The sequence below is a fragment of the Erithacus rubecula genome (assembly GCF_903797595.1).
Source record: "Erithacus rubecula genome assembly, chromosome: 20".
NCBI classification, from domain to species: domain Eukaryota; kingdom Metazoa; phylum Chordata; class Aves; order Passeriformes; family Muscicapidae; genus Erithacus; species Erithacus rubecula.
In genome coordinates, this window is record NC_136672.1 from 5,269,548 (window position 1) to 5,290,996 (window position 21,449).

Here is a 21,449-nt window from a genome sequence, read left to right on the forward strand (position 1 = left end):
CCTGGTGTCAGCAGCACTGATAGAAATGCTTCATGTCAGTCATATTTACTGCAGGAAAAAATGGGACCAAACTGAACAGTTGCTCCCAGCCCACACTAAAGCTGTGCTGATTAAATTCATCTCTGCCTTCCTCCTTCCACTTGTCTCTGCCTTCCTCTCAGATTGTTTTATGACAGAGCAGAGACAAACCCAACCATAGGCAATACAAGCCCTGTCCCTTTGTTAACTCCTGAAGAAACAATGAAACCTCTATGTGCTAACTCCACTTTGCTTAGACACTAATTCAGATTTCAGGAAAGCTCTCCATCACACCCATCAGCAAAGGGCCAGGAAGGCTGGAAACAGGGGAAAAAACATGAAGCCATAAATTAAACACAATGCTCCCAGTTGGGTAACATTCAGCTGTAAGACAGGCTGGTTCACCTGTGTGTTACCCATCATCTAGTCTGACAATGCCAGCCTGAACATGTTTCTTCTGCAGGGCTTGGACTGAGCCAAAGGCATCCAAATACTACTTCCAAAAGCAGGATAAACTCAAAGAAGTAGACTGCCAAGTCCACATACCTTATCCTTCATTCTATCCACTGAGCTAAAAACAGATTCTTGCAACAGGTACACACAAGCATGGGAAGTTCTTACTCATACAGAGAAACAGATATGCAAAGCTAAGTGACTAGCAGAATTTAGGAAGGTGTTTTTTGAAACAAACACAACTTTGAAGAGAGTCTGAAGCACCAGTCCAGTCATCAATCAGTCCTTTAGAACCATCTGGACCACCTCTTATACAAAACAGGAATGCAAGAGAGAAGCATTAAGAAGATCACAGCCTACTTATACCTGAGAGAGTAAACAAACAAACAAAAATCCACCACTACCAATTAAATAGGCTTTCTAAATTGAAGTCCAGTCTAGGCCAGCGTGGTCAAACACATTGCACTACACTAAATCTGTGTGGCATCATGCATTTATATTCAACTCCAGTGTAAAATGAGGGCAGGAATCCCCAGCACCTTTAAGGTACAGACCTTGCCTTTATTCATCACACACTGAAGAGGTGCAAATCCACTGTGCAATTTCTCTGATCAGCAACTTTATAGGCCCACAAAGTATTTCCCAAGCAGGTTCTTAACCAGAAGTCTTTCAAAGACCTCAAATAACAAGTGTTTAAAAAAAAAAAAACAACAAACCTGCTTACCAGCACTAATGTGCTTGCTCTAATAGCACATTAGACCAGGACAGCCTTGGCACACAAAGCACTCTGATTCTTGGCTCCTTCAAGCCACAACATTCAACAGCTCAGAATTAAGGTCTGACTTTCCCAGATTTTCTCAGTCTACCTAGCTGTGAGTAGATGTTTATTGGATGAAAGGGTAGAAGCTTTCAAATGACCCATTATCTCTGGAAATACTGGAAAAAAACTCCTCACTTTTATGGAAGAAAAAAGTAAAGTGTAAAAGATTCTGGTATAATGCTCATTCCCTTCTGATTTTTATTAGAAAATAACAAGTTACTGTGGCTTAAAGGTGCAAATGCATTTTACAAGGCCTTTAATTACCAAGCTGTTAATGAGAGTAAACCATTAGGAAGTGTCCAGAGTAGTTGTCTCCCTAGAAACAAGATGTCTTATTTACCTTCAGGACTGAATCAAATGGAGTCACAAATCCTGATGTCAGCTTCTAATATATTTGGAAGTTTCCCTCAGCTGTAAAAGCCAGCTCTTTCAACTCTGTTTTGCATTATCCAAATTAGTGTGTCTCTGACAAGTAAAGCTTAGCCAAACAAAAGAGAAAGGCATATTCAAGGAAGAGCCATCCCTAAAACAGCAAAGTTTTTCCAAGGTATATATAATTTTAAATGCTTATAAGCAACTCTGACCCATCCCTGGGACATTTTTTCTGATGCTGACATTGCATTTAGCCAGATGCAAACAACTCAGAGCTGGTCTGCATTCACTGATTTTTCTATTGCATCTGCACTAGGATTTCCTGGTGGTAGCAGGCAGAAAACAGACCCAAAGCACTCTTGAGTTCCTTTGTCTCCCCAATGGCAGGAAGGTATGCATGGAATTGGTGTTGCTTAGTACCAATTACATTAAATCATTTATCTCAAATATCCACAGTTCCACTTCAAGTATCCATCTACACTACAATTCTAATGAATCAAGGAGGTTATTTCCTAGGCTGATTTCATTTATCCATTACACTTTTCAGCAAAATTCCACTTAAACCTTGGAAACACAAAACCTAGAAATGTATTTTTGCTCCCCAAAGAAAGGGTAAGTAGCCATTAGCCTAGCCATGATTTAATACTAAGTATTTTCAAAGATAAAAGCACTATGCTCCTGGCCAGAGCTCAAAAGAAAAATGCCCAGAGTGTTGGATAGATAGCACAGCCATTGCATTTCTTCTTCACAGAGGGAAGGAAAAAACCTAAAACAGATTCAGACTGAGATAATAGTAAATTCATTATTAATGGCCATTGTGCTGCCTAGGTGCTAGCACAGCCTTTTAAATGCACATCTAAAAGCAGGGGTACACTTGTAAATCCAAAGCATATTTAGGGACAAAGAGCTCTGGCTTCAGCTGCATCACAAGCTGTGGCTTATGTGTATCTTTAGAAAAATGCTTATTTTCCTAACAAGGACTACCTATAACAGAAAGAGTCCCAGCACACAGCAGGACAAGTGACAGACCACTCAGAGGGTAAAAAAGCTGCTGTGAAGATCTCTTCTTTCAGCAAGTGCCACTCAACAGCATCACAATATCCTTCCTCTCAAAAAAGGACAGGCAGAGCTGAGATCATGCCCAGGAGCTTAAAGGAAACTACACTGGAGGAGAAAGAGAACAAACCAGCACCTCTCCTAAATTTAACTTTTCCACCCACACTCCAGGAGTTTATCCCATCCTTTTGCAGGATGCAGTGGCTCAGGTAGATCTGAAGTCTGAGGAAAGCCCCATACCTTATTAAACTGGAAAAGGTCACGTTTGAGCCTCTCTCGCACTGGATCGTGGCCGGGTCTTAGGAACCTTCTCATCTTCCTTGCTGTAGTATCTTGGCAACAAAAATCCTAACAAAATAGAAAAGAAAAGCCTGTGTAAACAAAAGCAGAAAGCAGGCAGAAGTAGGTTATTTATTTTAGTTTAGCAGGTAACAAATCAGCCAGAGCAGACTGAGACAACATCACTATCGAGTGACTAAAACCTGATACCAGTCTAGCACAGCTCTCTGCTGCAGCACTTCAAAATTCCATTTTCACATTGATAAAGCAAACTAGCACAGATAAAACAAGAGAATTATAAAAGGGGTTTTGCACTTGGACATTTTGAAATCCCTTGAGTTGACCTCATCCAAAGAAAAGGCAAAACTGCAGCATTTGCATAAACATTCAGACAAACCCAACCCAAAGGCCAACTCCCAGGCTCAGGCATTATTGACTAGCATCAGTTTTCACCCCAGGTAACCCTCCAGCTATTGAGCCAAAGAGAAAGAATCCCATTTTCAGGTCTCTCCACGGGCATGGCAGAAAGGGCGCTGTGCTGCCTGCAGGGGAGCTGCATTAATTATTAACTTGCTTTTGTAAAATATCAACTCCCTGCTCGAGGTGGGGGCAGGGGAAGGGAATTTCGCACCTGCAATTCACCCAGCAGCTGAAACACAAAGCAGCAAGTCCCAGTGCCTGGTCTCTCACAGCAAGAGGAGGATCCAAACAGGACAAATCAGACCTGACTCAAACCAGCAGGCACAGGGGGAATCCCAGGCTCCAGCTGCCTACTCTCACATCTCCCCTGAGCACAGGTACCCAGGGACAATAAAACCCTGCCAACCCAAGAGCAAAGGTTTGAATTCACATCCTGACAGCTCACCCTGGTGTTAGTGCTCTGCCTGCCCTGCCCACCTCTCACAAGCTGCAGCTCACAGACACTTCCCTCAGTATTTTAATTTGCTAAACAGGGAGCAATTTGCCAGCTACTCTGTACATGTACAGTGGGGGCCAGAACTTCTGAGGGGCAATGAAGGATCAGAATGGATATTACACATGGTCAGAAGAGGTTCATATACACCTACAGCAAGGTGGGGAGCAGGGGGATGATGAGAGAGGGACCAGAAGCACCAAAGGAACTGTGAACAGAGGGCCTTGAACCCTTCAAACAGTGGGGCTGGAGGTGAGTGACTGAGGGGAGGAACTTTCATACCTGTACAGATGGGAACAGCACAGCTGGAAACAGGGTGGCTCCTTCTGAACAGCACAGCTGGAAACAGGGTGGCTGCTGCTGTGCTCCTGCCAGCTACAATGGTCATGGATAAGAACCCACAGCAGCCACTCCTGAGGAGCCTGAGTTGTTTTTCAAAGAGTTCCAGCAAGGCCTTGCACCAGCTGTGAAGGTCCAAAAGAAGGAAATGGTGTGATAAACAGGATGCTCCACAGGCATATTTTGAGAACTCCCTTTAGAAAACTCCCTGAGCTTGAACCTCTTTGTTGCACTACTGTCCTTTTACCTTCCCTGCTCACACTCCAACATCTCCAGGCACCTGTGCAGCACTCTGCTCACAGGACCAGAGGATCACTTGAGGATCATTCACCTGAGCCACTCAGTCCCTAGAATTACTAGGATCTGGGTGACTGGAACATGCCACCTACATGTGACATTCCAGTCACCTGGAATCACTGGCAGCACCAATCAACACAGCAAAACTGGCTCTGAGCTACAGGTGTCTGTGTCCATGGGCCACCAGCACATGCAGGGGTGAAGAATGTGCACAGAAACAAATGTATGAGGACCACAGAAAAGAGAGGAAGAATATAAGTGTACTTTACTTGGAAAGTAAATCCTTCTCCAAAGATTTAGCACCTCAACTGAAATTTTATAAATAGTGTCAGATCTTTTATTAGACATCCCTGAGAGAAGGACATATTTCCAAAAAGCTACATTCACTTTAAGCCAGCAGAAGTTACAGAGCAGTGACAAGGTGCTGTGCAATGAAAGGAGAGCACATCACACCCATGTATAACACACAACCTGCCCTCAGCCAGACGAGGAAAGGAAAGTGCCAAGCAGACGCACCCTTTCCCACTGTCAATCAATATCCTGGACCTGCTAAACGAGGCAAACCCACAGAGAAACTCCACTAATTACCCTCCCCACTTCAGAACAAAAGACCTCAGCTGTGCCAGCAGAGGCAAACTCAATGTCAGGTGCCAAGAAGAGGGGGCTTGATTTAAGAGAGACACAGCTTTACATTTAAAAACTTGCTAGAATGTTTTATCCTGAAATATTAATGGCATCCTGAAGCAGTATGAGCCTGCTTATGCAAGAGCTCCAGCATTCACACTCCAGCCCACAACAACTTGTTAAACAGGCTAAGAAGTGTAGTAGTTCTGAACTGAGCAGTAACTCACCTGAAGAACCATCAGCCTGAAGGGTTGAGAGGATCAGAGAAGGCAAGCTACAAAAGTCACCTCTCATAAACTGGTATCAGAGTTTCTTTCTGACCAAAGAACCTTTGAGTGTCACAGTATGGCTGAGGATGAGAGGACAAGCAGTTTTGAGCAAAGGCAAAGAAGGAACAGCATCCACTGCAGCACAGGTTGTCCAAGCAGTTATTATCACAAGTTTACAAAGCTCTTATCAAAGAGAAGAATTCTGGTTTTAGTACAATAAGCAAGTATCTCTTCCAATTCTAGAAATAGATTCCATAATCTGTATAATCTTATCTTCCAGATGCACATTTACATTTTAGCAGGCCAGTTTCTCTCCCACACACCTTTGGAATCTTACATAAAACTCCAGCCCCATGTGCTCTGCAGTTGTCTGCCAGTCAGCATTTACAACCATCTGGTAACAGTTGTGGCTACCAGTAGCCAGAGAGGAATTCTCCAGTAGCCTCTGAAGCTATGCCAGGTCTGCATGTATCTAATGTTCTTATTTTCCAGGGAAACAATTCTTTAGGCTTACAAAGACAAGTCTTTTACCAGAAACTATGTGCAACATTCTCTTCTTTTAAGATGCATTGAGGGCAGCTGTTTAGAGGCAACAATAGCCCAAGGCTGAGCCAACCCGAGTTTTGCTGGCACTCAGGACACGGATACCTGACAGCAGAGCTCAGAGCCCTGAAAATCAAACTCCTGCTACTTCCTTACCTGAATGCTCAGCTAAATACATTAAGTAATGTACCCTTTTTCACCTCATTGGGTTAGGTCCAGACACAAAGCAAAATCTCCTCACAATTCATGCACAAGAGATCCTGTTTCCAATCAGAGACTAAGGAGCAGTTTAATATCACAACCAGATTTCATTTTGTCTTCCTTGCTCAGCTCCATTCATTTCAGATGCTGTGAGAGGTGGCATGTGAACCCACATTCAATAGAAGGACAATTGTTCCTCACTGCTGAGTGTCACCAATCCAGGGCTTCACATCTTCCTGTGGCTTCCCTGCTCCTGCACACAGCACTGTATCTTGATGCCTGTGCACAGCTTGCTGAGACACTCTCCATCATTTTCTCCATCAGCTTGGCAAAGGCTGGCAGGGAACTACCCTGTGCAGAAATTTGTTGCAATTTTTCCTCATGTCCTCCCATGAGAGTGGAATTTCCAGCCAAAATGTTGTAAGTCCCAATCACACAAGTTAATCCAGTCTTGCAAGAAGAGGAAGCCCAGGTCAGAAGTTTTTACTACGTAGACAGTATTAAGTGTGGATGCAGTCTCAAATGAACCCCACAACAAAAACATGCCCATAATGAGTTTATTTTGCTCACGTAGCAGAGTTGCAAGGGTACCATCTGTGTGCTTCCTTGGCAACCTTTGCTCAACTTGAACAGGTTTTCAATGGGATACAGTCCAAGAGCTTTCTTTTCAAAATGCCAGCAAGTATCTCAAGAACTCTTAAATCCTGCCTTGGTTTAGGTCTCCTTCTCATTCCTTCCTTGGCACTCCTTCCTGCTTACAGGTCCTTAAAGGGAGAACTTCTACCTATGCAGCTGATAACACTTTATCAACCCTGCTAAAATAAAGGAGGCCTTATCAAGCAGCTTTGTTTGAGCTCCAGGCAGCTGGTGCTGCTATAACAAACCGTCACTACCATGGCCTTGCCTGAACCAGCTTCTCTCCTGCAGCCAGGAGTTTGCCTTATTGCTGTTACAACACAGCCAGCAGCAAGAGAACAGAGCTGGGTCAGCTGCACTGCAAAAAGCTCTTCCTTAGCACCAGTGATTTCACACTAACAGAACTGAGCTAAATATCAGTTAAATACCAAATTTATCACATTTATCGATTACAGGTGCCATGACTCACGGTGAAAGGGCAAGTTTAAGAACAATTTTAGCTTGAAATCAATGAAACAAGCCTGAGTTATTCTTTAACTGTTCATCTCTACCACCCTGCTTGGCTGTGACACACTGTCAAGGCAGATGCTCAAGAAGAAAGCACAAGCCAAGCAGAACAGCTAAAGCAAGGGAAGGAGCAGTTGCAGTACACAGGGAGAAGTGTAAGACACCACCTCCTTCTCCCAGGAGAAGGAAGATGCTCTAACATTAATCTCAGTTTAATGAGATCATGCAGAGATTTCCCTTACACAACTGCTGAGCCACTGCTACTTGCAGTTTCACAAACAGGAAAGTGTTCAGGTGCACCTTGCATACAGTAGTCAGAGAGGAAAACCAAAAGATCCTCTCAAAAGAATTTATTTCAGTGAACCTGGAGAGACAAACAGTGAAATGAACAACTTAACAGACTGTGGCAACACTACACGCAGGTGGCTGCCCTCCCAAAACACAAACAATATTAAATAAACATCAGACACTGATTCTCCAAGAACTCTTTGAAAATAATGGAGAACTAATCACACAACTCTGGAAAGTTCATGTACTTCCAACAGCCTTGTGCTTGGAGTTACCAGGAACCTCCCACCTACAATGAATTTGGGAATTGTGCAAACCTTGTGTGTCATTATGACTCCTATTGTGTTCTCCTTGTCATGGGGGCATGACAACATGAAGTTTCAAAATGCTACAGCAGAACAAAGTCTTTGCACTGAACGGCATTATTGCCCATGATGCAAAACCCTTTGTAGGCTTTGCTCAGAAGTGTGAATCAAACAGAAAAATGACTTGTAACTTTGGAGCAGCACTTTACACACAGTGGGTCTATGGAGAAAAACACAAAAGAATTTGCTTCATAAAGCAACACAAAGAGACCCAGCTATGAGAAACTTTTATATGAGAACTGGAGCTTCCATGCAATTTCTGCACAGAAACTAAACCAGTGCCCCCTCTGGTATTTTAAAGAAAGATGATGGTACTAGCAGTATCACATTTATTGCCATGTAGCAACTGCAAGACAAATGTTGAAAACCTCCCTTGCTCTTTGACATTTCTCAAGCCTCTGTGTCAGCCAAGACACACCTCTTCAATAAGCAATTCCCAGGAATAATTATGTTACCATACCAGAAGGCCACTGGAAGATAAAGGGCTCTCAACTGGCTTAACTCCTCCAGTACTTTTCTTTGGTCAGCTGTTATAGCAGATGAAATGAGTTTAAAACCAAATCAAAGACGTTGTTCAGCACCATCCTATGAAGATGTTTAAGATCTCTTCTCCCTTTCCAATACCATGAACTGTAGAGTCCCTTGACAGGCTACAAGCTGCACTGAGCAGGATTAGGGACTGCTCACTACTGGCACAGATCATCCTCATCTCTTCCATGGGCCAATCTATCCCTACAAGGAACGTGCCAGGATGCACGGAGGAGCCTTGGGACATACTGGCACTTTGCATTCCACTTGCCAGAAGCACCAGCTTCCCGAATCAAAGCTAAGATCACCAAGCAGCTGCTCTGGGCACACAGCTTCAGCTGGGGCTTGGTAAAGCCAGATATTCCAGTTGACTGAAGTGCTCTCAGATGACTACAAAGAGCAGCATTCCCCATCAAGTAAGACATGACAATGGACAATTTTAACTTCTACCATCTCAGCGGAGCTGTCCCTGTTGTCCTGTCACTATCCCCACACCAGCTCAAGGCTTTGTGCCATTGGCTGCAGAAACACAGATCCAGGAGTCTGATTCGACTGCTCTACACCACCAGCAACACTAAACACAAAGACACAAAGCTTTCTCCAACGCCAAGGTGAGGCCTCAGCTCCAGGAGGGAGATACCAGCAAGAGCCTGTTCCACGGCACAGCGAAGGGCAACCTGAGCCAAAGGCTGAACACCTTGTTCACCGTTTGATTACACCTGTTTGCTCTGCAGGAAGTAACGCGCCCCTTCATCCAGCAAGCTCTCACAACTTTGGGGAGGGGAAAGAAAAGCCAGTAATAGTGACAAGATGAACTTAATAAGGAAATAGGAAAAAAAAAGAGAGAGAGAGAAAATGCTACCGACTATCCCGAGGGAGTCAGAGTCACTGCAGTTCTTGTCTTCTGCAAGCTCCTCTGCGGGGCCGAGCCGCGGGCAGCGGCATCTCCAGCGCAGGACGGGGCGGGAGCGGCTCCCGCAGCCCCGCGGAGGCTCCGCACGCCGGGAGCGCCCCGGGCAGGAAGCCCCGGAGCGGCCACAGCCGCCGGCTCCCCGCGGAATCCCGGGATGCGGGACGGGCACAGCGCGGCGAGCCCGGGAACGGACACACGGCGAACAAAACCCCCGGAGCCCGCAGCGCCGCGGCTGCGAGTGCCGCGGGGAGACACCGCCGGAGTCCCCGGTGCGCCGGGCTTGGGGTGCGCGCAGCCCCGGCACGGGCACCTGCCGGCCCCGCCGCGCAGCCCAGCACGGGCGGGCACGGCGGGGCCACCCCGGACAGCTCTGCCGGACACCCCGCCGGGCCCCTCCCGGGAGCCCCTCCCGCCTCCCCGCGCGGCCCCAGCGAGCGGCGCTCACCTGCGGGGGCTGGGGCCGGGCCGCCCCGGCCGCGCTCCGCTCCGCGCCCGCTCCCCTCAGCTGCGCGGCGGCGGCCTCGCTCCGCGGGCACCTCCGGGCGGGGCGCGGCGGGGCGGGGCCTGCGCGGGACCGCCCCGGGGGCGGGGCACCGCTGTGTGAACTGCGCGTGTGGGCGGGGCATCGCATGAAAATAAAGTCGAGCCGCGGCTCCGCCTCCCGCTGAGCCGGCGCGCTCATGAATAATTCAGCAGCGCGCTCCCGGCAGCCAATCAGGGAGCGGCGCGGCGCGGCGCGGGGAGCGCGGGCAGCGGCCCCGGGAAAGGCGGCCCGGCTCCAGGGCCCTTCCTCCCGGCTCCAGCCCGCGAGGGAGCTCCCAACTTTCACCGCCTTGCCTGGGGAAATCGGCAGACTTTGCAAAAAGTCGAAGCCATCACTGGAGAGAGAAACACAAATCTCGCGGCACAGCCCCGCAGCAGCCAGCCCGTGTCCTGCTGCAGGGGACAGCACACAGACAAGGAAGCTGTGTTTATGTAGAGAGCAATGGCAGGTGAAGGTATGTCCACTCTGCATTCATGCAAAAGCTTGAAATTACCTCTGATAACAGTCCAGTAACAGTATTTCACCCACATTTCCAAAAGTGATGTTTTTCAATTAAATATTCAGTTCTCTCATCTTCTTGCAATGCTCAGTGGAACTGCATCGCAGCAGCACTGGCATCAGCCTGGATCATGCCCCTATTCTGGAGTGGGTAAAGGCACCATCAGATGTTACACTGCTGAGCAAGGCAGCCACAATTTCTCAATCCTCTCTCTGCAGTGGTTATTAAATTGTAATTGTCTTGTGCTGAATCAGGGAGTCTGCTCCAGTGAAACTCACTGGGTGGCTCTCGTAGAGTTCATCGATACAATTCCACCTTAGCATGTTGATTGAAATCAACAGGGTGAGTTTGACCTAATTCCAGGACAAACATGAGCGCTGTGGGTCATGCTGGAGCTCTCCTGGCTGCGCCTGTTCTTAGAAACTCCCTTCCCACTGCCTTTAATCTGTAAAACAGTCTGGGAGAACGCTGAGGTCAGCTGGGGCTGCCAACCCCGGCTTTAAGAACTATCAGAGCCAAAGCACGGCTGGAAGGAGGAAGAGGAAGGGGAGGGAGCGGGGAGGAGCCGTCAGACCCTCACCTCAGGAAAGCTCTGCCCACTTCCAGCATCTGATAACCGTGGCGTGTGTGAAACAGCAGAGCCCCGGCACCCTGGGCTGCGATACCTCTGACCACGCAGGAGGAAGATGGAGGAGGAAGAGGTGTCGTGTGCCGACGGGAGCTGCCCGCGGATGTAGGGACAGCTCCGGGCTGTGAGTCACGCTGCCCTCCCCGAACAGGGCAGCGGCTGCAGCCAAGCACGGAGGCGTGGGAGCAGGGTTACCGGGGCTACACAGCCACGGGGCTCCGTGACCTTGGGCAGCATTCACCAGCTGCTGCTGCTCGGCTCCCAGCAGCCTCCACAGTTTCCCTCTGCATAACTTAACATTTATAGGGGAATTAAGAACCACACCAAGGAGTTTGCACTGTTGAAAAACTATTTTTTTTTTATTGCTTACCCTTCTACACATCTCCAAAAGAAATTTTAAAAATACCAAATAAAACACATCTAAACCAGTTGCTGTTACAGCTCGGAAAACTTTGATATCAAACACAGCCATGCTTAGCTCACTTCCACCCACTGAGCAGACCTGCTGGCACCTGGCACTTTTGGCATAGAGGCTACAGCAAATCTGGTACCTAGATATCCCAGTGGAGAAAAAATTGGGAGGCTCATGAGCAATTTGTAGCTTTTCTCTTTAACTCAGGGACCTCCCACACGCAAGAGAAATAACAAGGATCCACAGCCAGGAAAGAGGATGTTGGGCTGAAAGAGAGGGGCTACAGTTCAGCCCTGGTGAAAATGTCAGATGCAGTGTGCTGATAGTGGTGGTCAAATTTTAGCATGGCTTAACACTGCAGCTGCTGCAGGAGGCCAAGCTCCCATCTGCAATGCTCTGGGGCTTTCTGTGACCTCTGGCTGATGAAATTGTGTTCAAGGCACAGTTTTCTGCTCTCAAGTGTCTGGAAACTTTCCTCCAGGTGACTGAGTTTATGGCTGTGCGTTTTTCAGACCAGACTCTGATCTGATGGTCGTTGGCACAGCTGAATGACAAGAGGCTCAGGCCACCAGCACTGATCAGCTTATTCTGTCCCTGACTGACCTCAGTGACACTCCAACCATTCCATTGGTGTAACACAGTGGTTCTTTACATGTGACAAAAGGATCACCAGCAAAATGTTTTCTAATGGTCCACAGTCAGCAAAAGATGATTCAGGAAAGGCAGGCTGGTGGTCTGTGAGGTGGAAAAGCTAGAGAGCCAGTGGCTTCAAGAACAAAGCAGTGTGTACTTCAGCCCAGAAACGCCCAGCTAAGCCAAGCACACTTGTGTGCTGTAAATTACACATTATGCCTGAGCCATCTGGGTGGGTGAAGTCTGGCTGTGAACAGCCAATAAAGTGGCCAACTTCCCAAGGTTCCAATTATCACAGGCTCTGTTTTCTGTAATATTTCATTGACCAGGAAAACAACTCCTGAGTAAAGCTCTTCCCTTTATCCCATTTCTGCAAGTGACAGCAACTTCAGTGATTAATATCAACAGGAAGCTTGAACTCCTTCAGTGAATAGAAGGTGATTTCTCCATGATCCACCAGTGCAAAGACCAGAGGGACGTCCCCACTCAGATACGTCACCTGCTTCAAAGCCCGCAGGGATGGGATCTGCTCATCAAAGCTACAGAGAGAAAAAAACATCCTGTTTGTTCTCCAAGCAAGAGGAACACAGAGGCAAAGCTCTGGCCAGCCATCACAACAGCTCCCTTTGGCCTGAGGAGCTGGTAGTGATCCTCCTCACCCATTTCAGTCAAGCAGGAGGCTGCCAGCCCTGAGAGTGAGTACCCAGCATGCTGGGAACTGGGAGCTGTTGAATCCTTTACCAAAAACAGGGATAACTGCACATTGCTCCATGCTGTGCCCATTAGATGTGGCTCACGAGGATACTGGCAAATGGCCAATTCACTGTAAGCTTAATACCTTTGTGCTGGGAAGATCTTTAGGTTGCTGGGATCAACATCTGATCTGCTTTTTCCTCCTTTCAATTCTGCAGTCTGTGTGCTCATCAATGAAAATATTTATGCAACAAGGATCATCCTACTTGCTCATGACATACCTTGGTATAACTGCATTACCACCTTCCTTGCTCTGTCTACTACAGCTGCAGAGAGCAGAGGGACAGTTTTAGTAAAGCAAAATGAGAAAAGGCAGAAACTGAACTTTGTACCTAGCTATGGAGTTTAAGTATCAGGTTCTGGATCCAGCAAAAAAGGGGACACCTACCTTCTGTTCTTAATGATCTTAACATTACACTTGACAAAGATCAAAATACTGAACCCATGGCTCAGAGCCTGACCTGCACTGAATGAGGATTCAGCTTCCACAGCACCGGGTTCTACCTGAATTTCACAAACATTGCATAAAACTTGTGGCTTCTTTCTCCTGACTCGCAGTAATACTCAGACATGAGCAGCAACCAGATGACCAACCCAGTGTGGGTTGAGTGCAAGGGGGAGGGGAAGGGGGGAAACTGTCAGCCACAGCCTCCAACAAAGGAGGAGGAACTGAAAGAAAAAAAAAAAAATCCTGGGTAGGACCACCCTCAATCGAGACACTGATGATCTGTAAAGCTCACAAGATGCTGGGTCATTTACAGATCGTTAGCACTTCGTTTCCACAACAACTGCAAAGTTTCAGAAACAGCACAAGACTCAAGGTACCTCCTAACACACATCCTGACATGGGGCCTCCCAGGGTTTGTCTTCTTAAACTTGGCCACAGCGTCTGCTTGATACACGTTGAAGTCTATCTTCATGGCCTCTGGGTCCTCCTGCAGCCTGCAGGGGAACACACCCACACAGGTATGGGATCGAAACACTGCAGGGTACAGGTACAGCAAAGAAAATCTCCCTTTAGTTTGGGTCTAGTTTTGACTAGTTTGGGTCCCTTGAAAGGCTTCACTCCTCAAAGGACTGACCTTGCAACTATCTTAATCACTTTCCAGGCTTTTCCTGTAGTCAGACCACAGCAAGATCCTGGCTCACATCTACCCCATGCCCTCACAAGAAGCAGCACTACAGAAAACAGGAGCAAAGCACTGCAGGGACTGCACACAAGAACCACACACACTCTGAGGCAGGGGCAGAACCCAAAGTCCCAAGCCAAGGTTTTGTAATCACTGAAGCAGGGATGGCAGCACATTCCAGGGATGAGGCACAGGTGAAATCCAATCAAACCTCTGGAGGAGATACCTGGCTGGGGTGCAGAGAGGGAAGGGAAAGAGAAGAACCCTGCTGTAATTGGCCTGGAAAGCCCTGGCTCTGTTGCTGCAGGTCCTGGTACCTCATGGAAATGTCACCCCTCACTAGAGATGCAAGGAGGACATGGAGCAGAGCCCTGGATTCTCTTGGCACTCTGGATGTGAAGCAGCTCCCAAACTGCTGCTGGGGGCACCTCACAGACCTCACAAGCAGGGACAGTCACAAGACACTCCCCACTCCCCACCAGCTCCAAGCTGACTGGCTGGATACTAACCGGGAGGCTCCATCCAGGATGTGGGAGGGCTGCAACACACTGATCTGCTGGAGCAGCTCAGCTGGAGGGAGAAGCAACGGGAAAGGATCAGACCAGCGATTTCCCTCCCAGGGCATTCGAAGCACTCCACACCACCCACGAGCCTTCCTCCTCTGACAATGGCTGGCAGCTCCACAGTCACCACTGGCTACTTCAAAGACCTCAACTTCCTCATCTCCTCCCAGCACACAGGCCAGACACTCTGCAGTTGCTTTGGATCTTGCTGGCCCTGATTGCATATGCCTAACAGCCCAGCAGGAAGGACAGCAGGACATAGGGAATGGATTAGAAGCCCTCCCAAGGCCCTGTTTATCCTGGCACTTGAGTGGGCTATAGAAAGATTCTCCTGCTCAAAGTACTGTCCCCATAACTGATGTTCAGCTTCCCCATGCCATCCCTTCTGCTGCTGCATACCAGGTACTCTTTCTCAGAGCTGCTGGGGAGAGAATGGTCCCTGTCAAGTTCCCAGAGGCACTACCTGGTGAGGTCACTTCTTCTGGCCGCAGAAGTGGTGTGACAGCTTGCTCCCAGAGGTGTGAAGGTCGTTTCCAAACCCTCTGCTGTCTCCTCTTCTGCAGGAGGGCTTTGTACTCCTGCCAGTTGGAGCACTGCCTCACCTCCTGGTCAGCATTGACACTGCTCTTGTACCTGCTCTCCCTCTCCTGCTGCTTCCTCTCCTTCCGCGACAGCTTCTCCTGTTTCTGGTTGATCCGTGTGCACCAGGAAGCTGCATCCACCTCCCTGCCCAGCACGTTCTCTGGCAGGAGCCTGTTGTCAGGGGAGGGCAGATGTGTGCATGGCTGGTCTGAGGCCACGTTGGGAAAGGTGATGGTGCTAAAATCCCAGCGGGGTGCATGGGTGCCAGTGCTGCTCTCCTTCTGGTCTCCAGCCTGCCTGCTGGAGAAGCTCAGAGAGTCCTTTTGTTCTGTATCAAGAGGAACTGCCATTGACTCCTCTGCAGTGCCAGCATCTGATTCCTTTGGCTGTACTGACAAGGGCTTTTCATCCACAGGAATGGAGTCTCCATAGTCTTCATCTTTGCTGGAGGTCCCTTCAGCTTCTGGAAGGTCCTCATATACTTTATGTTTCTTCTCATGCAACCTGAAGACAAAGAAACAGTAAAAAAATTCAGGGAGAGCATGTGGTAGAACTTTTTTTCCTTTAAATCCTGCCTGCTCCCTGCTAACAGGCAGAATGCAGTCTGCCAAGCCTGAGGAAGGACAGCAAAGGTGGCAGGAACACCCAGATAGGTCTGCAAACCCTTCACAACAACCTCCTTGTTTGTGACACAAATGAGAAAAGAAAAAAGCAGGCCAAAATTAAACTGTGAATGCCAAAGGCAAATTAAACTTCTCAGAAGTCCTGCACAAGGTTTGACTTCAACACCCAAGAGAATGCCTGCCTTGATTTGTATAGACAATTTCTCAACCTGCCATGCCAGGTCCACACCCCAGACACTGACCCAAACACCTCCATGCAAACACTATAGACTTCAGCCAAAGCAGCACAGGCCAGACAGAAACCTGCCAGCACCTCTTATTGGTGTGAGATTCAGACCCTGATTCCAGAGAAGATGGGGCAGTTCTCAGACTCCCAGTTCCTACAATTCCAAACTCCTCAGGCACTGATTTACTGTCAGCAGAGGCTCTCCAGCCTTGTCTGCCCCGTTTCTGAAAGGCGGACGCCACCTCCTGGGAACTGTCAGAATTATGAGCAAAATTACTCATTGTCAGTTTGTGGAGATGTTCTGGACATGTGCAAGCCCCAGGACATGACTCTGCTCTCTGCTGCTGAGTCTTGGCAGGTAAGTTGGACTGAGGAGGTGGATAAATGCAAGATGTGCATTGTGGTAGCTGTGCTTCTGCTAAAAAAAATTGGAGGAGGCACCTGACACATGTTCCTTTTGCACTGACTCTACACCTTTCTCTTGTGGCATCTCAGAACCACAGCTGGGAGTGCTGGGGGCAGTTTGCCCCTCTTAGCCCTGGCATGAAGCACACATGTGACAAAAGGGAACACTGCAAAGCATTCAGGAAAAGTGCTGCACTGCTTGGGGACAGCCAAGAGCAACTGTGCCAAACAAAGTCAGTCCCAGCAAGAGGGCCTGGTGACACTGCAGCAAAGCAAAGCAGCTGTTCCTGAGCCAGTGTGGCCTGAAGAGGATGGGAGAAGGCACTGGGCCACACCCTTACCGGGGGCTGGAACTTCTCCTCCTCTTGCGATGGTGTTTCCCAGAGCTCTTGCAGTGGCTTTCCAAGTTCAGCTGCCTCTCATAGGGAGATGGGACAGTGCTGCAAGGAGAGACCAACACGGGGGCTGAGAGCAGGGTTAGGTAGTGGAACTACTTACTGCTCAGACCCCAGGATACAGCAACCAAAGGCACAGAAAATACCCAAGTGGGACCAGGATGGCCCTCAGCTCATGCCCCATTTCATGTTCCAAATCACCTCCTCAGGAGGGAGGAGCAAGGAACAGTAGAGTGCCACTTTTAGCTTTTAATCCTCCCAAGAGGTGGAATTCAGGGCCAAAGCCCTCTTCTCTGCCATCCCCTGGGGCCAGGCAGTGGGTACAGAGAGTCTTAGGGTCTTCAGGAAGGAGAAGGAAGCACAGGAAGGAAATGTTAGTTACCTGGGGTCGAATCTCAGTACAATATAACCCAGCTGCTTCAAGTGGCTGAACACCTTAGAGCAAAGGAAAGCAAAGAAGGTTAAATGACAGTCCTAAACACAATTTACTTCAGTTTCACTATGACTGAGTGAACACAGTGTGTGCTGGCAGAGGAGAAAATGCCAGAGTTAGGACACAAAGCAAAGGTGGGGAAACATCTGGAAGAAGGTGAGTGGGAACAACTGAGGATACCTTCCCTCCCCTTCCTTCCCAGATCATCCTACCCTGCTTCCAGCCACTGGAAGGGCTTGTGTGGCAGAGGCTGGGCTTTCTGCCTTCATCCTCCTGCAACAGCTGGAGGTCCCAACACACCTGGTAATGTGACAGGCTCACTGCCTCCTGGCACAACAGGGTCTCATAGGCTTCCTGGATTGACAGGGGCACATCTCTGTAAAAGAGCTGGACAGAGCCCTGCAGGGCAGAAGCTTGGTGTGAATCACTGGAACAAATCTATGCAAGCTCACACCAGTCCTTTCCCACTGGTCCCAGCACCCTCCCTGACATGATATCCATCTCTCCCCATGTGCCACCTGGACTTCTTACAGTCCTTTTCCCAAACCAATTCCCCCATACCCTGGTTTGTCAGCCAGGTAAGAAGTTCCCACCCACAGCTCTCAGCTCCTGCATCTCTTTGGAGGATGCAGCTGGGAGCAAAATGCTTAGCTGATAAAATAATCACTGCTTGGAGACATCATTTAATTTTGATGATGAGTGATTCAGGACACAAGAAAAGCACTCATGACCAGCATAACTGAGAACTGGAGAAATGAATGGAAGCTTCAGGTGGCATCAACTGGTGCCTCCTCAGAAGCATTTACTTCCTTTATAGAGATCCCATAGGTAACTTCCCTAGGGAACAGCAAATGACCTCCAGGAGGCTGTTTTAGGCTACACCTCTTTTCCCTACTTTTTGGTTTTTTAATGGTGTTTACTCATAAAGAAAAGAAAACCCTAGTAACCACACCTTTTCCATGACATAGGCTGAAAACATCTCACTGGTCTTTTCTGCTTTTGAGGGGATCTTGTACTCACCATCTGACTAAACAATTTTATTGCCACCAATTTGTTTACAAACTATTTGTCAGAATGCCAGGAGTAAAAAAGCCTCACCTTTGCTGTCAGGAATTAAGGCATCAGATGCTCACAATCTGTTTGTTTTGCTGAGGGATAAAAGTTCCCTTTAGATCAATGCACCAATTCTACTGATAACAGGCTTTGGTGGAGAGACAAGAAAAAAAAAAATCCAAACCCTTTCCACAGCAAAGAAATCCAGCTGAGCCCTAAGCAGCATTTCTGCAAGCAGAGAAGCACTGAACACAATGTGGTCTCACTACTCTCTGCCACATTTAAATTTCTTTCTGCCATATATACTGGGAAGAAATCCCAAGCAGCAACCCCAAAGATCTCTGCTTAAGCTGAATGAACGAGCCATAGATCCAACTAACACTCTGTCAGTAACACACTGCTGCTTGAGAGTACAAGGTGTGAACCCACAGCCTGGTGACAAACACGACACAACCCATCAGCAACACATTAAAAAACACAATTGCTTGAGAACCAGATGTTTATCAGTCGCTACAGCTCCTCCAAGCAGTGAGGACCCAGTGCCCCATCCTACTTACATACTCCAGCAGGTACAGAGCCTCCTCAGGCAGCAGACACTGTTTGCCTCGTTCAGAGAACCCCATGGTGTGCCAGAACTTCCCCTGGAACAGGAGCACAAATCCCTGATGGGCTCTGGCTGTTCCCTGCTGACAGCCATGCTCCCTCCCTTTGCAATGAGCAAATTAAGGAATCTGTGAGGCAGCAGGGAATGATGGCACTGAACACACACTGTAGCACTCACCGCAGGGGACTTCAGCTCCACGATGCCCTGCTCTGGCTTCCACTCAGCTTTCACCAGATTCCTCCTGAGTAGGTTAAAGATTAGTTTGTTACTGCTAGTGTGACCTACAATCAGCTCCTGCTGTAGAAACAAAACAAGCTCAGGAAGGTGTCAAAACGCAGGAAACTTCCAGTAGGCAATTTTAGATTTTAGATCTTTAGAAAGACATCACCCTCTGGATGTAGCAGCACCAGTTTATCATCACCAACCAGCTCAAAGTGTCTTCAGTCAGAACCACAGAGACATGTCCATAGGCTACAGCAACTTGCTGGAGATGTAGGGCCTAAGCCAGGATATGTGGATATTGAGGAAATAACACAGGCTGCCCAGAGAAGCTGTGGCTGACACATTCCTAGAAGTGTTCAAGACCAGGTTAGACAGGGCTCTGAGCAATCTGGTCTAGAGGAACATGTCCTTGACTATGGCGGGGTGGGGTGGTGTGATCTTTAAGGTCTCATCCAACCCAAACCATTCTGTGTTTCTGTATCATACAATGACTCAGCTGCTGCCAAGATACCCTCAAATCCCTGTACCCCACCCACGGGGACTCACAGGGAAAAATTAATAGCTGCAGGCCAAGTAAAGGGGGTGTGTGTTAAGAAGCGGGTGTGAATGTCTCCCAAGTGATAAGCACCAAAACTGCTAAAGCAGGGACATTGACACCTGGTCAAATCTGCACAAGGCCACACAGGAGCATCAACAAGACACTGGCACTCGGAACAGGCCCAGGAAGGCAGTGCAAAGGCTACAGGATTATACATGCCCCTGTGAAAACTAAAAGTCCTGTGAGGGACTTTCTGAAGCCACAAGTGTGCTGCATGTCCCTGTGCTCCTGCAGGGACAGCCAGGCTGTGTCGCACTGCTGCTGCTCCACCCGGGCACGGAGCGCAGGTGAACTGCGCTGGCCGACACCTCCTGCTGCCACCGGGACAGCAGCCGTGCTCTGCCCGCCGGCATCACCCCATTCCCAGCGATGGACTCACGGCCGCTCCGGGCGCTCCTCGCACAGCAGCCGCCACTGCTCCTCGCAGCAGCGCCGCAGCCTCTCGGCCTGCCGGGCCGAGCCGTCGGGGAGGAAATCCTTCTGCCCGCGGGAGCTCCGCGGGGCCTGGCGACCCTCCGGCTGCTCCGCCGTGCTGCGGGGCGACAGCGGGGCCGTGAGGGACGGCACAAAGGCCGAGAACCCGGGACCGCCGGTGCCTCCCCGCTCCTCCCGCACTCCGGCAGCCGCTCCGGATCCCCGTACCGAGGGTTGCTGCGGTGCTTCCCCAGGCCCCGTACCGCGGGTCACCCCCCCGGCCCCCTCATCGGTGCTTCCCGCCGGTGCCTCCCAGGTCCCCCATAGCGCAGCCTCCCGTAGGTTCCCCACGGCAGCCCCTCAGCCACCTCACCGCGGGTTCCCCCGGTGCCTCCCCGTTTATCCCCCCGCCCGTCCCACCTGAGGCGGCGGGACCTGCCGGGCTCCATGGGCACGTGCCGGACCAGCGTTTTTCCGCCTCCGGGCACGAGCGCCGCCAGCAGCGGCGAGCGCCGCCAGCGCGCCCCCTGGCGGCTCGGAGGACTGCGAGCGGCGGGGACCGGGAACGGGACCGGGAACGGGACAGCCCGGACCCGGCACCGCGGAGGGACCGGACCGTGCACCGGGTGCTACCCCGGCATCTGACCCACATTAGTGCTCAGCTGCTCCCGTTTAACACCCGCCGCACCGCAGCAGGGATGGGGAGAAAGGAGGGGAAACGAATAATGGGTTGGAATAAAGGGCAGGAAGATCACGCTCCCATAAATCGGGTAAAACAGGCAGGGTTGAAGAAAAAGAAGAAGAAAAACAACCAAACAACAACAACAACAACAACAAAACAAACAAACAAAAAAAAACCCCACAAAAAACCCCACCAAAACAAAACAAACAAACATCAAATGAAAAACAAAACAAAACAAACAAAAAAAACCCACAAAAAACCAAAACCCAACAAACAAAGGGCCCCAAACAAATTAAAAAAAAAAAAAAAACACCAAAAAGTTTATTTGTTGCTAATTAATATTAGTCCCAGGCTTGGATATCTGCTTTGTTTGGACTCCTGGAAGGCAATGAAGTACCTGGACCACCTGTCCCTCCCAACCATGATGCTCACAGGACCTTCTATCATGTTTTTCCCCCTCTCTCCTCACTGTATTTTCCTCTTTCTTAAATACATTTCCCCAAAGGAAAATATGCTCTTAAATAATAAATTCGTAGTAATTACGATATAAATAATTCTTAAGTTTTCATAAATTCTTAAAATCTGATAAATTCTTCCATTTCCCCAGCATCACTGGCAGGCTCAGCTGT

At 48.9% G+C, this 21,449-nt stretch overlaps 2 protein-coding genes across 13 annotated transcripts in view; both read right to left on the reverse strand.

Moving 5' to 3' along the window:
- The window catches only part of LLGL2 (LLGL scribble cell polarity complex component 2), a 32,570-nt gene extending 22,586 nt beyond the window's left edge, over positions 1-9,984 (reverse strand). For all 4 annotated transcript variants that reach the window (XM_079323409.1, XM_079323408.1, XM_079323407.1 and 1 more), the window contains exons 1-2: positions 9,867-9,984; positions 2,960-3,067 (exon numbers count right to left, since the gene is read on the reverse strand). In XM_079323409.1, the coding sequence (XP_079179535.1) occupies positions 2,960-3,034 (75 nt within the window). In that variant the 5' untranslated portion in view covers positions 3,035-3,067; positions 9,867-9,984. The remainder of the gene's footprint in view (positions 1-2,959; positions 3,068-9,866) is intronic.
- A 1,448-nt stretch (positions 9,985-11,432) lies between these two features.
- On the reverse strand, positions 11,433-20,628 carry TSEN54 (tRNA splicing endonuclease subunit 54). Of its 9 annotated transcripts, none has more exons than XR_013776520.1 (13): positions 20,559-20,628; positions 20,104-20,256; positions 19,082-19,145; positions 18,858-18,941; positions 17,548-17,646; positions 17,197-17,249; positions 16,761-16,859; positions 15,047-15,669; positions 14,530-14,590; positions 13,716-13,832; positions 13,112-13,156; positions 12,434-12,676; positions 11,433-12,328 (listed from the first exon to the last, which is right to left on the reverse strand). XR_013776520.1 is itself a non-coding variant. In XM_079323571.1 (13 exons), exons 1-13 carry the CDS (start codon positions 20,585-20,587, stop codon positions 12,189-12,191), a joined length of 1,518 nt encoding a protein of 505 aa, XP_079179697.1. In that variant the 5' UTR covers positions 20,588-20,628; the 3' UTR covers positions 11,433-12,188. The 9 variants fall into 9 exon arrangements, 6 of the variants coding, with proteins under 6 accessions (XP_079179697.1, XP_079179698.1, XP_079179695.1 ...); XM_079323571.1 differs by having other exon boundaries at positions 11,433-12,239; positions 12,637-12,676; XR_013776519.1 differs by lacking the exon at positions 13,112-13,156.
- Between the last annotated feature and the right edge of the window lie 821 nt (positions 20,629-21,449).

What these genes read in the sequence shown, in the direction of transcription:
- TSEN54 (XM_079323569.1), bottom strand. Translation starts at nt 20,587, where the DNA reads ATGGAGCCCGGCAGGTCCCGCCGCCTCAG. An exon ending in GTCAGGATGTGTGTTAGGAG is followed by an intron (nt 13,157 to 13,715) that starts GTACCTTGAGTC and finishes TGCTCTCTGCAG; the next exon opens with CTGTAGTAGACAGAGCAAGG. An exon ending in GGTAATGCAGTTATACCAAG is followed by an intron (nt 12,677 to 13,111) that starts GTATGTCATGAG and finishes TTCTCTCTGTAG; the next exon opens with CTTTGATGAGCAGATCCCAT.